General features: G+C 39.8%; 1 protein-coding gene across 1 annotated transcript in view; it reads left to right on the top strand.

Moving 5' to 3' along the window:
* IGSF5 (immunoglobulin superfamily member 5) overlaps nt 1-12,298 on the top strand; it is a gene marked incomplete at both ends in the record, with an annotated part of 30,136 nt that extends 17,838 nt beyond the window's left edge. Inside the window, 2 exons of the mRNA XM_079533505.1 lie at nt 2,386-2,462; nt 12,230-12,298. Of these exons, the coding sequence (XP_079389631.1) occupies nt 2,386-2,462; nt 12,230-12,298 (146 nt within the window). The remainder of the gene's footprint in view (nt 1-2,385; nt 2,463-12,229) is intronic.
* Nucleotides 12,299-13,275: the final 977 nt, after the last annotated feature.

Genomic DNA, 13,275 nt, shown 5'->3' with positions numbered 1-13,275 from the left:
TGTGATTACAGGCACAGAGTCTAATGGAGGCCTGTAACTAGCAGTGCTTCCCAGGGGTTGGTACTAAGTCTGGTCTTGTTCGATATCATCATCAGTGATGTGGACAAAGGGGTTGAGTTCACCCTCAGCAAGTTTGCTGATGATACAGAGCAGGAAGGAGTGGTTGGTATGCTGGAAGGCTGTACTGCCATTCAGCAAGACCGAGACAGACTGGAGAGTTGGACAGAGAGGAACCTGATGAACTTCAACATGAGCAAGTATAGGGGCCTGCACCTGGGAAGTCATACACCACATGCATCAGGAACAGATCAGGGGGAATGAGCTACGAGGAGAAGAACCTGAGTGTCCTAGTGGGCAACAGGTTGGCCATGAGCCAGCAGTGTGCAGTGGCCAAGAAGGATAATTGAATTCTGGGGTGCATTAAAAAAATGGCCAGCAGGTTGAGGGTGGTGGTCCTCCCTCTCTACTCTGCCCTGGGGAGGCCACATCTGGAGTACTGTGTCCAGTTCCTGGTTCCACAGTTCAAGTGAGAGAGAGATTTCCTAGAGAGTCTAGCGGAGAGTGACAGAGATGATGAGAGATCTGGAGTGTCTCCTGTATGAGGAGATGCTGGGCTGTTCAGTTTGGAGAAGAGAAGGCTGAGAGAGGATCTTATCCTTGCTTATAAATATCAGAAGTGCAGGAATCAAGTTGATGGGGGCAGACACTTTTCAGTGGCATCCAACCACACAAGGGGCAACAGGCACAAACTGGAACATAGAAAGTTCCACATGAACATGAGGAAAAACTTGTTTACTTTGAGAGTGACAGAGCACAGGAAAAGGCTGCCCAGAAAGGTGGAGTCTCCTGCTCTGGAGATATCCTGTACCTGCATGGATACTAACCTAGGGAACCAACTTGAGCAGTGGGGTTGGACTAGGTGATCTCCAGAGGTCCCTTCTAACCCCTGTGATTCTATAATTGTGTGATTATGTAATAATCAATTTAAACAATACTTTGCACATTTGAAAGAAAAACAAAACAGAATAAAAACAAAATAAAGACGAGAGAAATAAAAAAAATTCACAGGGAACACAGCAGACATGACATAGTTTTGATGCTCTTCAGTTACTTCTAGGACTTGTGCTGCATTTCTAAGTAAAGCTGATCCTTTGAAGGTTTTAATTCATCTATAGGTTTGGGTTTTTTTTTTTTTTTTTTTAAGGTTTTTTGTCCATATCTTTTTTGTTATTTATGTAGCTCAACAATGGCCATATTTTTATTCGTTCAATAAATTATTGCAATACCAATTTATGTAACATTGTAGTTAAAAATATTCCCTTTGGTAATGATATTTCAGGATAGCATACCAATATCCTCAATATGCTCTCGGTGTTCACATAGTTTTGGGGGATTATACAGCCATGGATGAGAGAAAATGTATCCATTAGTTTTTTGAGTATCCTTACAGGCTGTCTCCTGCAGGTTTTCCATGTGATAGAGAATGGAGGTTTTTACATTCATCTTTCCTCCCAGTCTTTTCCTAAGGAGTCTTCATCCCAAGTAATTCCATGAAAAAGAGAGACAATGAAGCCTGACTTCCAGTCTCACCTGTTGATATGAAAGCCCTTGAATATGACAAACATCTTGGGACCACCCAATAAGTTCAAATGCTACTGAGTTACTGACATGGGTGCAGATGCACAGTCACCGTGAACATAAACTTATTCTTATAATCTTATTCATGTCCCTAAGAAAGCAGACTTAGAGTTACGTTTCACAGCGATGGCTCTTACAAATTTTATTAGTGTGTGGCCTCTTTAAAATGGTTACTGCACAGTGATTGCAGAGCAGCGACAGGGTAGGACAACAACAGCTAGAGGAACAGAGGTTGGAAAAAGTCCAGTTTTTAAACTCCGTATTTTCCATAAGAAAGCACGGTTGAGCAACCATCCTTTACCGTCCTTTTCCTCACATTGCTGACTTCATTAGTAAAAATATGCTAGTGAATTATGATTCTACTGGTAGGCGACTGAGGCATTGTAAATTCTAGTCCTTAAGCACAAAGTCTTTTCAAAATCAAAAATAAAACTCCACCAATTCTTTACCCAGCATTTGCATTTAGAACCACATAATTATCAAAACATTTAATCAGACATTTAATGACAAAATTATCACGTAGAGTCTATAACCCAGGCATACACCCTTGTCTCTCTAACAAATACATTATGAAGAAATAAATACAGTGGAAAGATTTCAAGAGCATGTGGTATTGTTAAATGCAGAAGTTACAAGATAAGTAAATAAAAGGAAAATTAAATCAAAACTAGTCAAATTGATTCTGCTGTTTGTGGTTTGTACCATGATGGATGTTGATAACAGTAATCTTGTATATTTTTATTACAGCAGTTGTTTCTTTTCCTCCAATGTCTACAAAGTTCACTGTCCCTCGTCCAGATTTACGTACCAGCTCTGCACCAAAGGTAATTGTTATGCTGGTATCTTGATTTTTTTTTATATTTTATTTTTTTCACACAGTGGGTATTGTACTGTACGCAAACGTGGATTTGGGGTGGAAGTAGATGTTTAAAAGTCAATTAAAATTTTAATTAGATAAGTAGAACGATCCCTTAAACATTCATGACTCTTGCTTATAACCACACATGCCTCTGGTGTTAGTCTTGCATTTAGATAGATTTACTGGGGATTGGGAGGTCGGGAAGAAACAGACACCCCTGATATTTGGAAGAAATTTCTAATAAAAAATTAAAAGCTTTAGTTGCCATCTTTTCAGTTCAGATCCCTGCCATGTTTTTCTTCCCACCTCCCATGCTAGAGTTAGAGTTGCAGTCTGCTCCTCCTCAGATGTCTGCTTTTTGCTTTGCTTTGCTTCTCATATTTTTCTTCCTCCAAACACCAGCAAGGCTTTTCTCCCAGCACAGTGGGTAACCCTGAGTAGGGTGAACTTGCCACAGGAAAAGATAATTGTCTTCTCATCATTCCCAAGATCAAAAAGTCGCTTCCTCTCTCAACAGCCTGTTTTATACCACTAATTAAATCTTTCAGATGTGCCAGGCAGAAAAGCTCTGGCTCAGCTCTTCAGAATTAACCTCTACATATACAGTATGTTAACCCATTATAATGCAAAGATGTTTTCTGTTTCTGGATGTATAAAGATGCTGCACAGTTGTTAGACATGTGTTGTCACAAAAGTAGACGCCTGCAGTTTTTTTTTTTCCCAGGTGTCAGACCTGAGGAAGTGTGGATATGAGATGGAGGCACAGATGAATGTGAGGCTTGATGTTCCTTTGTAAACAAAATCCAGTGCAGATTTTTCACTGAGAGGGCAGTGAGGCACTGGAACTGACTGCCCAGAGAAGTTGTGGATGCCCATTCCTTAGAGATGTTCAAGGATGGGCCCTGAGCAGCCTGATTTAGTGGCTGGCAATCCTCCCTGTCTGTGGCAGGGATATTGGAACTAGATGATCTTTGAGGTCCCTTCGAACCCAAACAATTCTGTGATAACACTGGTGCTTTTTCTCTAGGTAATTTCATGGTTGATTTTCCAATTGCATTTCCATACTGCAGAAGTTTCTTCAGTCAAGAGCTTTGCAACCATTTTAGATGCCTTTGGTATCTCAGCAGTGAATGCTGGAAGGGGAAGCAAAGAGCTAACATTTGATCCACTCTCATGTGGATCTTACTCACCTTTCCACATTGCTAAAAGCATAAATAAAAGAGAGTTTAGTGTTTCCTTCACTTCAGTTCTCAGCTGCCACTATTGTGAAGCATAGTGTTGGGCTCTCAGCAACACGAATCACAATTTATGCTCTAGATTTGTAAAAGATTTTACATCTTTGTGATATTTTTTTGCCAGTGTTCTCTTGTGAATGTAGCAGTGATATGATACCAAGTTCACAATTCAACACAGTGATAACTCATTTATTTTTGAAGATATGTTTCAACATGTGCAATGCAGAAATCTGTCTTGAGATGACACTGTATATAAATCATAGCAGAATATGTTTAGTTCTTGCAACACACAATGAAATTTAGGAAGTACTCAAGCCATGATTGAAACAATGATCAAAATAATAACGGTAAAAATAGGAATGATAATTATGTGTCTGTGGCTGGTAGCTATCATGTTTGACATTAATTACTTGTTAAACAAAATATTATTAATGCAAAGCTGAAAAGCACGTACAAAACAGCAGAGAATTGAAACACAAAACTGAAATACAAACATAGATACAGGCCTCCATGTCAGATGCTAGATTAGATAGTCTTGGAGGTCCTTTGCAGCTCAGTGGCTAGGGAAACATCAAAATCCGCCAGAGGGACTTGGCATACAGTTTTTAACCACTTGTACCTGGACAGTACATGGTATAAGTCTGCTAAGGTGGCTTCTACTTGCATCAGTAATTGCATGTATACTTTGAAAAATATCAAGAGAGAATCTACAGATGAAAATTATATTATGAAAATATATTTTTTAATATGTTGGAGGAATGTTTAGCAGTCTGAAACTGGCTTGTGAAGACAAATTGCTTCTCAGCTTGAGCAGAGCTTCTCAGTATATAGTGGTGGCACCATCTTGTGTATACAGGAGTTGATAAAGCAAATATCGCTTGATGAAAGTTTACCTTAAATTGTGGATTTGCAGTCCATGATTTAGGTTTATGTGACTATATACAAACATAGTGAAACATTTCCTAGACAAAATAAAGTTTTCTTTTTTTCTTCTTTTACATACATAACCTTCCCTGTTAACTGCAAAGTAGAGATTTTCTGACAGAGTTGAGTTACTGGAAGCAATAACAAAGTTCAATCACCACTGTAGCCAATGTGTTGCATAATAAACGGTGTGGTGCTCTTTCCTTATAATACAATCCTTGTCAAGTGGAAGAAACCAGATGGCAAGCCATTTAACTGCTGATTAGCTGCATTTTTCAGTTCCCTATATGGATGCTGGAACATTCCCAAAGGTTTTTCTTCTTTTCATCTTTATGTTTTTCTTTATTTTTGAATGAGAAATAGAGCCAGGGAGCAATAGAAGGAAAAGTAGTTATCCAGAAAATTTTTTCCACAGTCAAGGAGATCATAAAGAGATGGACTCTGCAAGTCGTCTCACTGTCTAGGTAATTAGGAAAAAGGAGCAAACATGTATGTGGTGGTAAAGAAACCAGGTTCTCTTCCAGAGCAAGGCGGGGAGAAAACACAGGAACCAGCTGTTGATGGAAGGAGTCATGGAGACTGAGAACCTAAGGCTTCATCTCTCCCTCTTTATGAAATAAAAAAAATTTAAGATTTTTGTGGCTGTCTTCCTTATGACACCTTATGTGATCAAGATTAACCCCAGTAATAAGGTCAGAAAATAAGACCGAACGGGAAAATTATGAATGGAGAGTTTTAAAATTAGAAAGAAGCTCATGGATGTGGGGACAAAATGGAAAGCAGAGCAATCATAGTGAATGAAGGTTATTCAACCTAGTATTTTGAATGGGCAAAGGTGAACATACCTGCTGCATGGCGCATTTCCCTCACTGCCAGGAGAAAACAAGATGGAAACTTTGATTATATAAGCTTCACCTAATGCCTCCGTGGGCTGGAGGCATTAGGAAGTCTTCCTGGGTCTCTGAGGGCATCAGCTTCAAATTTGGTATACCTTCTATTCCATATGTAAAAAGGTACTATTTTAAATGATTGAGAGATTAAGGGAGCACTTCTATCAGAAATGCCTCAGAAGTCCTTGCCCATTGACCCAACCTGGTACAGAGCTTGAAATATGCTGGGTGTCACAGTAAAAGGTGGCAAGAAAAATTCACTTAGATCAGCTATTCTCTGTTCAAACTCATTGAATCAGATACTAAAGCAAAATGTTCATGGAAGATAAATGTTGTCCAGTAATTGCACTGATAAATTTGCAACATGAACAAAAGTTCTGGCAAGTCATCCTACGGAAAAATAATAGCGAAGAAGAAGGGAAGGAAAAAAAGATGTGCAAGACATTTAAAAAATGATGAATATTGAACTAAATTATTGAGCTGAAGAAAAAATTACCAGCTACTGGAAGAGAAGGCCAGGAGTATAAGTCAAGAGGTGCTGGAAGGTCTCCATTCTGATTACATTAGCCAGGAAAAGGTCAAATGGAGAGTAGAGTTACAGGCTTCTGTTTAATTGCGTATTTTGTCACCGTCAGCAATGGCAGGAGAGCAATCCTTGCTCCTAGTCCCAAGAGGGCTGATCTGCAGACCAAGTGCCCAGAGAGCTGTTTCACGTGCTCCGACTCATTATGCAGAGCTCCTTCTGAAACCCAGGTTCAGTGAGGGAGATCCCTTAACCTGGCTCTAGCATATTTTGCAGTAATACCATGGACACTTGTGCTTTAGCAAGGGCATAGGGCCATTTCTGAGGAACTACATTTTTGCAAATCCTACTGCTAGAAAAAGAAATCTAAGGACCATCTTGCAGGACCAGAGAACCTCCTATACAAGCTTCATAATTAGTCCATTTAATATGGCATAAATGTCTCTATGATAAATCAGAAGACCATCTTGTAAAAAGGAGCGCTCATTTATAGTGAGACAGATTCATCCCTGGTATAATTCAGCTAACTTCAGCAGAGCCATGCAAGGCTTGGATTTACCACCACAGCCACACTCTTCCTCTCCAGTCCAGAGTGAGTCACCACTGTTAATGGAGACAGATCTATTTTTCTCCGTAACTACTCCAAATGATACTTTATAAACTGGAAATATTATTTGGTTGTGGTTGTGGTTTTATACCAGAGAGGAAATGAGTGATGGATTGTAGCTACATTTATTGCTCTGTATATAACCACTCTGACTCTGTGGATTGTTTCAGAAGAAAAATTAAACTATCAAAATCAAATTAAAAGGCCAATAAAATAGAAATATAAACGAATGACAGCAAATAATTTTTCCCTTACTGATGAAACATACTATAGAGTATGTCATGTTATGATATTCATTGGGCAGCATGTCTTGATTAAGAGACTAATAAATATTGATGATACAGATGCAGAAAGGCAGGTGCAGCTTATAAATTAAAGTATATTTTTTCCAAGTGTCTGTGAAAGAAGGAAAGGAGTGAAGTTACGTGGGTGGGATTAATACAAAAAGAAATAAGAAGGAATTGCCAGTTTGTGTGTCTGTTGATGGACAGGGAACTGTGCTGAGTGTACTAAAAGTTGACAAGATGGAACTGCTTTGCTATTTGAAGCAATGCTTTATCTGAAATATTGTGAGGGTATCCATAGTTTTTGGGTGGGTGTTTTCCTGTAAATGAAGTGAGTTTGGAAAGAGAATTAAAAACTGAGGGAAGGGGGAGAAATAACCTCGAGAAACAGAGAACTATGCCTCCATGGTTTTTTGTTCTAGCAGCAGAACGTGTGATGCATGCAGATACATTTGGAAGTACTCCTACTACACTAATTTCAGCAATTTGTTCTAATGCAGTTTGACTTGGATTTTTTTGGCTGGCTAATAGCAGGCAAAGCCTTCAGCTTGTCACGCATTTGTACAGTGTCAGTATTGGAGGAGCTGCCATCTGTCAAATCAATTTAGAGATCGGAGCCTCTGTTTCATAATGCCAGATGTGAGTTCATCATTCATATCACTGATGTCATATGGGTTGCAGAACTGACTACAACATGCTTGCAATAGCAGAAGTCCTTCCTTCATTGACTGAGCATTGTTGTCCAAAACACCACTCAAAGATTCAATCCTGAAATCAGCTGGTACACATACTCATTTTGCCTTCTGATTCATCTGCATATTGCTGGCTCTTTTTGTTTGGTTGAGGAGCTGAAAGAGGTGAAAAGATCTGGGAATCTGTTTCCTCAGTCAAACCAACAAGCTATGCAACCCTTTTCCCAGTATAATACTGCCTTTACAGTAATCCCTGTAAAAATGTATCCAAGGCAGATAGGCAGTCAGCATACAGGTTTTGAAATGTGTGACTGTCAAATGTCCATCATTAGCTAGACACCCAGCTGAGAGTATAGAGTCTCCAAACTGTATAAAGGAAATGCTGATGATGTTCTGTTCTGACTGAGAATCAATGTTAGAAACTTGCTTCTGTAACATGGGGCTGTGCAGCAAACCACTAGAATGATGTTTTTTTCTTGAACATGTAGGATGTAATGAATAATAAAGCTTTTTTTTTTTTTTTTTTTTTTTGGATTAGTGCTGATGGGACTAGTAGAGCACTGGATTAGTCTGAAGAAGAAACAACTTTGAAATCAAAATCAAGTAGATGCTCTAGCAACTGTAGCATATCAGAGTTTAAATATGAAATGGCTATTGTGATACTAGTCTCTGCATTTTGTATTTGTAATGTGTTGCATTTGAGACCTTCTGCATCATCAGAAAATGAAGTTCAGGTCAGTGAACCAGCAGCCTCAGTGTCAGTGAAGTTATATACAGCTTACTGCAACCTCCATGAGGCAATGCTGCTTCAGAGAAGGCTTCATAGAAAATGTGCCAGTACACAGCATGAATTTATTGAAATTCAGAAAATTATTCTTAATTGATATCAGAGCATAGTGAGAATAAAATATAGGATACTCAGAGAATTTGCTGTAAAGCAAACAGCTATGAAAGATGCGGAAGGGCAGAAGGGGACCTGGTCAATCATGGCCACAGTACCCACTCCAGAAGTAAACTTAGTCCTTGGTTTCTAATTTGCTAGAGAGGAGAAATAGCATTATGAGGCAGGGGTTGTGTGACACATTCTTGCAGGTAAAATTTTTAGGGCAAAAAAGGCATGCAGGGGCTACATTTTCCCCAGTGGTGTTAGGGAAGAATAGTGCAGTTTAGATCCAGCTGGCGTGAGTCCTCTGGCTCCTTCCTGTTCAAAAGCAGATGCAAACCAAGATCTTCCGTAGTATGGCCATGAATATTGCTTCTTTTGGTAGCATTACCTAGTGAGCTTTCTGGTTAATCATAGAAACATAATGGTTAGAAAAAACACTAAGATCATCTAGTCCAACCATCAGCCCATTACCACCATGTTTTATTTTATTTTTACCAAATAAGTGTTCAGCCACAAATGGAGCAAATTTCATCACATATTAATCTCCTGGGCAGCACAGTCTAGAAGAAACTTCTTCTGTGCTCTGGAAATGAATGATGTCTGTGTTGAACACCACCAAGGTCTTTGGGCTATTGCAGATCTGCAAGAAATTAATAGAGGGAGAGAGATTCTGAAAAAAGTCTGAGAAGAGACAGGCAGTGCTTTTACTTCATAGACTCGTGGATCGGAGAATGACTTGGGTTGGAAGAGACCTCAAGGATCATCAAGTTCCAATCCCCCTGTTGCAAGCAAAGTTGCCAATTGCTAGATCAAGTACTAGATCAGGGTGTTCAGGGCCCCATCCAACCTGGCCTTACACAACTCCAGGAATGGGGCATGACTCCTAGTGAAAAACTTCCCCTGACATCTAATCTAAATCTTCCCTCTCTTAGTTTAAAACCACTCCCTTTTGTCCTATCATGATCTACCCAAGTATAAAGTTCATTTCCTTCCTGTTTATAATCTCCCTATAAATATTTGGAGGCTGCAATGAGGTCTCCCTGCTGCCTTCTCTTTTCCAGGCTAAACAAGCCCAGTTCCTTCAGCCTATCTTCCTAGGAGAGGTGCTTCAGCTCTTGGATCATTTTTGTTCCCACCTCTAGACCCTCTCCAAAAAACTACACATCTTTTCTACGAAGGGGGCCACAGGCCTGGATGCGGTACTCCATATGAGGCCTAACAAGGGCAGTGTAGAAGGAGACAATCACCTCCCTCATCCTGCTGGCTACTTCTCTTGTAATGCAGCCCAGGATACCGTTGACCTTGAAGGCTGCAAATACACACTGCTGGCTCATGTTAAGTTTTTCATCTACCATGACCTCTAAGTCCTCCTCAGCAGGACTGCTCTCAAGGAGTTCTTCTCCCAGTCTGTATACATATCTGGGATTACCTCAACTGAAGTATAAAACCTTGCACTTTGCTTTTTTGAACTCCATTATGTTCACATGACTACACCTTTCGACATTATAAAGGTCCCTCTGGATAACATCCCTTCCTTCCACTGCATCACTTAGCTTGGTGTCATCACAAACTTGCTAAGGATATACTCAATCTCATCATCTGTATCATTGATAAAGATGTTAAAGAGTACTGGCCCCAAGACAGACCCCTGGGGAACACCACTCCTCACCTGCCTCCATATGGACAAAGAGCCACTGACCTCAACCCTCTGGCTATGACCTTCCAACAGTTCCTTATCCACCGAATAGTCCACCCTTCAAATCCGTCTCTCTCCAATTTAGAGACAAGGATGTGGTGAATGACCATGTCAATGACCTTGCAGAAGTCCAGGTAGATGATATTAGTTGCTTTCCCCTTGTCCACCGATGCCATCACTCCATCTTAGTAGGCTGCCAAATTGGTCAGGCACCATCTTCCCTTGGTGAAGTCATGCTGTCTGTCTTGGATCACCTGCTCATCCCTCACAGCTTTAGCGTGTCTTCCAGAAGGTTCTGTTCCATGATCTTTCCAGGCAGCAGAGATGAGGCTCACCGGCCAGTAGTGCCTCGGCTTCTCCTTCCTCCCTTTCATACAAATGGCAGTGGTTTCCCTTTTTTCCATCACTGAGGACTTCTCCCAGCAGTCAAGACTTTTCAAATGTGATGGAGAGCAGCTAGGCAACCACATCAGCCAGTTCCTTCAGGACCATGGGATGCATGTCATCTGGTGCCATAAACTTACCAGTCTCATGAGTCAGTCTTGGACTTGCTCCATCCTCACAGTGGTGAGCAGTTTGCACCCCAGTTCCCACCAACAGCTTAAGGGATGTGAGGTTCAGGGATGTGAAAAATATGAGAATCCTGGCAGATAGTTCCCAGAGCACCACACCTGTCTTCTGAAATAAACAAAGCAAAGAAGGGTAAATGTGGGAAATAGCAGTATGCTCTAGCAACAGATAAAGAGGAGGGAAAGGGGGTGAATAGTGTTGTGTTTCAAACAGAAGGCAGCTGTCCTATGAAATGTTTCTAGGGTAGTTATATTTATCCCATGGTTTTCCTTGAGGTACTTGGTCTCGTTAAATGCCAGAAAAACGCTGTCCACATTTGTTATCTAACATTTTCCTCTGTGGCTTGTTTAATAATATATAGGTACCAAATTCATTATTCAAGATACTTAGTACTGGAAGAATACCAAAGCAATACAAGCTGTGCCTGATTAGTGTTTGAGAAAAAAGTATACGAAATTCAGTCAATAGCTGGAAAAAAACTTAGGGTTCATAAAAATTTTCATTGAGAAGAACAGTGGAATTTCCATTAATGCCTGCACCAGCTGGGGACCTTGCAAGGAACAGTAGCCAGTAGATTGCATCTTGGAGGAAAAGCAAACCAACATCGGAGCTAGGCCCAGCAAATCATTTAATTGTATTGCTTCTTTTGGGAAGGTATCTAAAGATAAAGGTTAACAACTTTGTAAGTCATTTTCACTCCTTAGAAGTACTTTATAATTGCCTGTGTGAGATCGCACTACCACATTTAAATATTCATAGCACACATTTCTTGAATGCATTTAAGAATAAATTTTAGTATTTTCCTCTGCAATGATATTCATAAAAGTACATAAGTAATTAGGACTGCAAATCCACAGCACCAGTTTCAAATGATGACAAGGTTTTCAAATCTGCCAAGCGCTTGCCTTGCTCTGATCCCACTGGGGTCAGTTTGGAAACATGCTGGTGTCAGTGGGAGTGGAATTGTGCCAGTCATGGGAACTTAAAAAAAAGGCCAACCTGGAATAAACATGAAGATGTTGAGAATGGCATTTCTGACACGTGAACGACTACCATTGCTTCTTGGTGCAATTTCCAGTGTACTAGGAAAACAGTATCAGAAGTTAAGCATTTATTACAACTTATGGGGTATTTTCTTTAAGAAAACACCATCTTCTGCTTCAAAGAATACAGAATGCAGAATACACAAGAACTTCTCAGATAGCATAAGACCAATTAACAAATTCCCAGTAATGCCAATAGTGCATTGCATATTAGGCTGTTCCTTCTGTTCTTTGTAATTAGATTTTGAGTGGGTTGCTGATGATGGATTTAATTTTGGCATAATGCTTTGCGGTGGGTGGTGGCAGGTAACCTCCTGAGGACCCTTGAGTGACTGCTTTTCTAAGACTTTTAGTTCTCTAACTGCTTTTTATTCTGCTCTAGGGACGACCTCAAAGACATACCGATTATCCAATCAACCCAAAGAAAATTAGAAATGTGACACATGTTTAGGATGGACTTCTGAAAATTCTTACCTGAGTTGCATTTCATGGGTTTGAATGGCTTCTTGCCACAGGGAAAAGTCACCACCAGTTCTCTCAATTTAAGCTATAAGTTATTATTGTTTTTGTTTATTTCTCTTGTTATGAAATAAAATTGCAATCTTTACAATACAATGTAGTATTTGACAGCTCAGCAAAATAATGGATGCAAATGACTACCTTAAATTCAGAGGCAGCAAGTATGATGAGAATCTAAAAGAACAAGAATGCATCGTTTTGATTTCAAGAAAATCAACAGAACTCCTACCAGCCAGAAATGTCCAACTATCCATGGCAAGGTGAAGGACTGGAATTTAATTTTGGCATAATGCTTTGCGGTGGGTGGTGGCAGGACCTCCTGAGGACCCTTGAGTGACTGCTGGTGATTAAGTAGTTCAGAGGAACTGGTTAATAGTCATACTGGTTAATGCAATATCTACTGCATTAAAAAAAAAAAATACAGCTGATTATCTCAAGATCATAGTACTTTTCAATTTATGTTCTGTAATAAAATCAAGGGGAGTTTTGACAGAAAGCAAAAATCTTAAGCTGAAAAATGTGGATAAAATGACTGATTTTTAAAAGCTGCTGCTTCAGTGCTTAATGATCTACTTGGGACTGAGTTTGACTGCTAAATGATGTGGATCACAGTAAAGGATGGCTGATGGTGTTCACCCTGTTGTTCCATTGTGGATAAAGTTGATAATGACCAGGAGAAACGCATTTTAGCTGAGCAACCCATCCAATGGATCAGGTCCTGCAGAAGGACCTTACGTATGCCTTCTCAATTTAAAAAGTACACTTTCTAGCTGGAGTGTTCTTTGTGAAATTCTGTATTTCATAAAAGAAATGCTTAAGCAATTTTATTTTTATACAAAGGCAAACTTTTTCCATTGCACTTGTCTTTTTACCCACTCAAAGCATTCTGAACTTCAGTGTTTCAGTATT

The sequence above is a fragment of the Tetrao urogallus genome (genome assembly GCF_951394365.1).
Source record: "Tetrao urogallus genome assembly, chromosome: 1".
Lineage (NCBI taxonomy): Eukaryota > Metazoa > Chordata > Aves > Galliformes > Phasianidae > Tetrao > Tetrao urogallus.
This window is presented reverse-complemented; position numbering and strand designations above follow the sequence as displayed.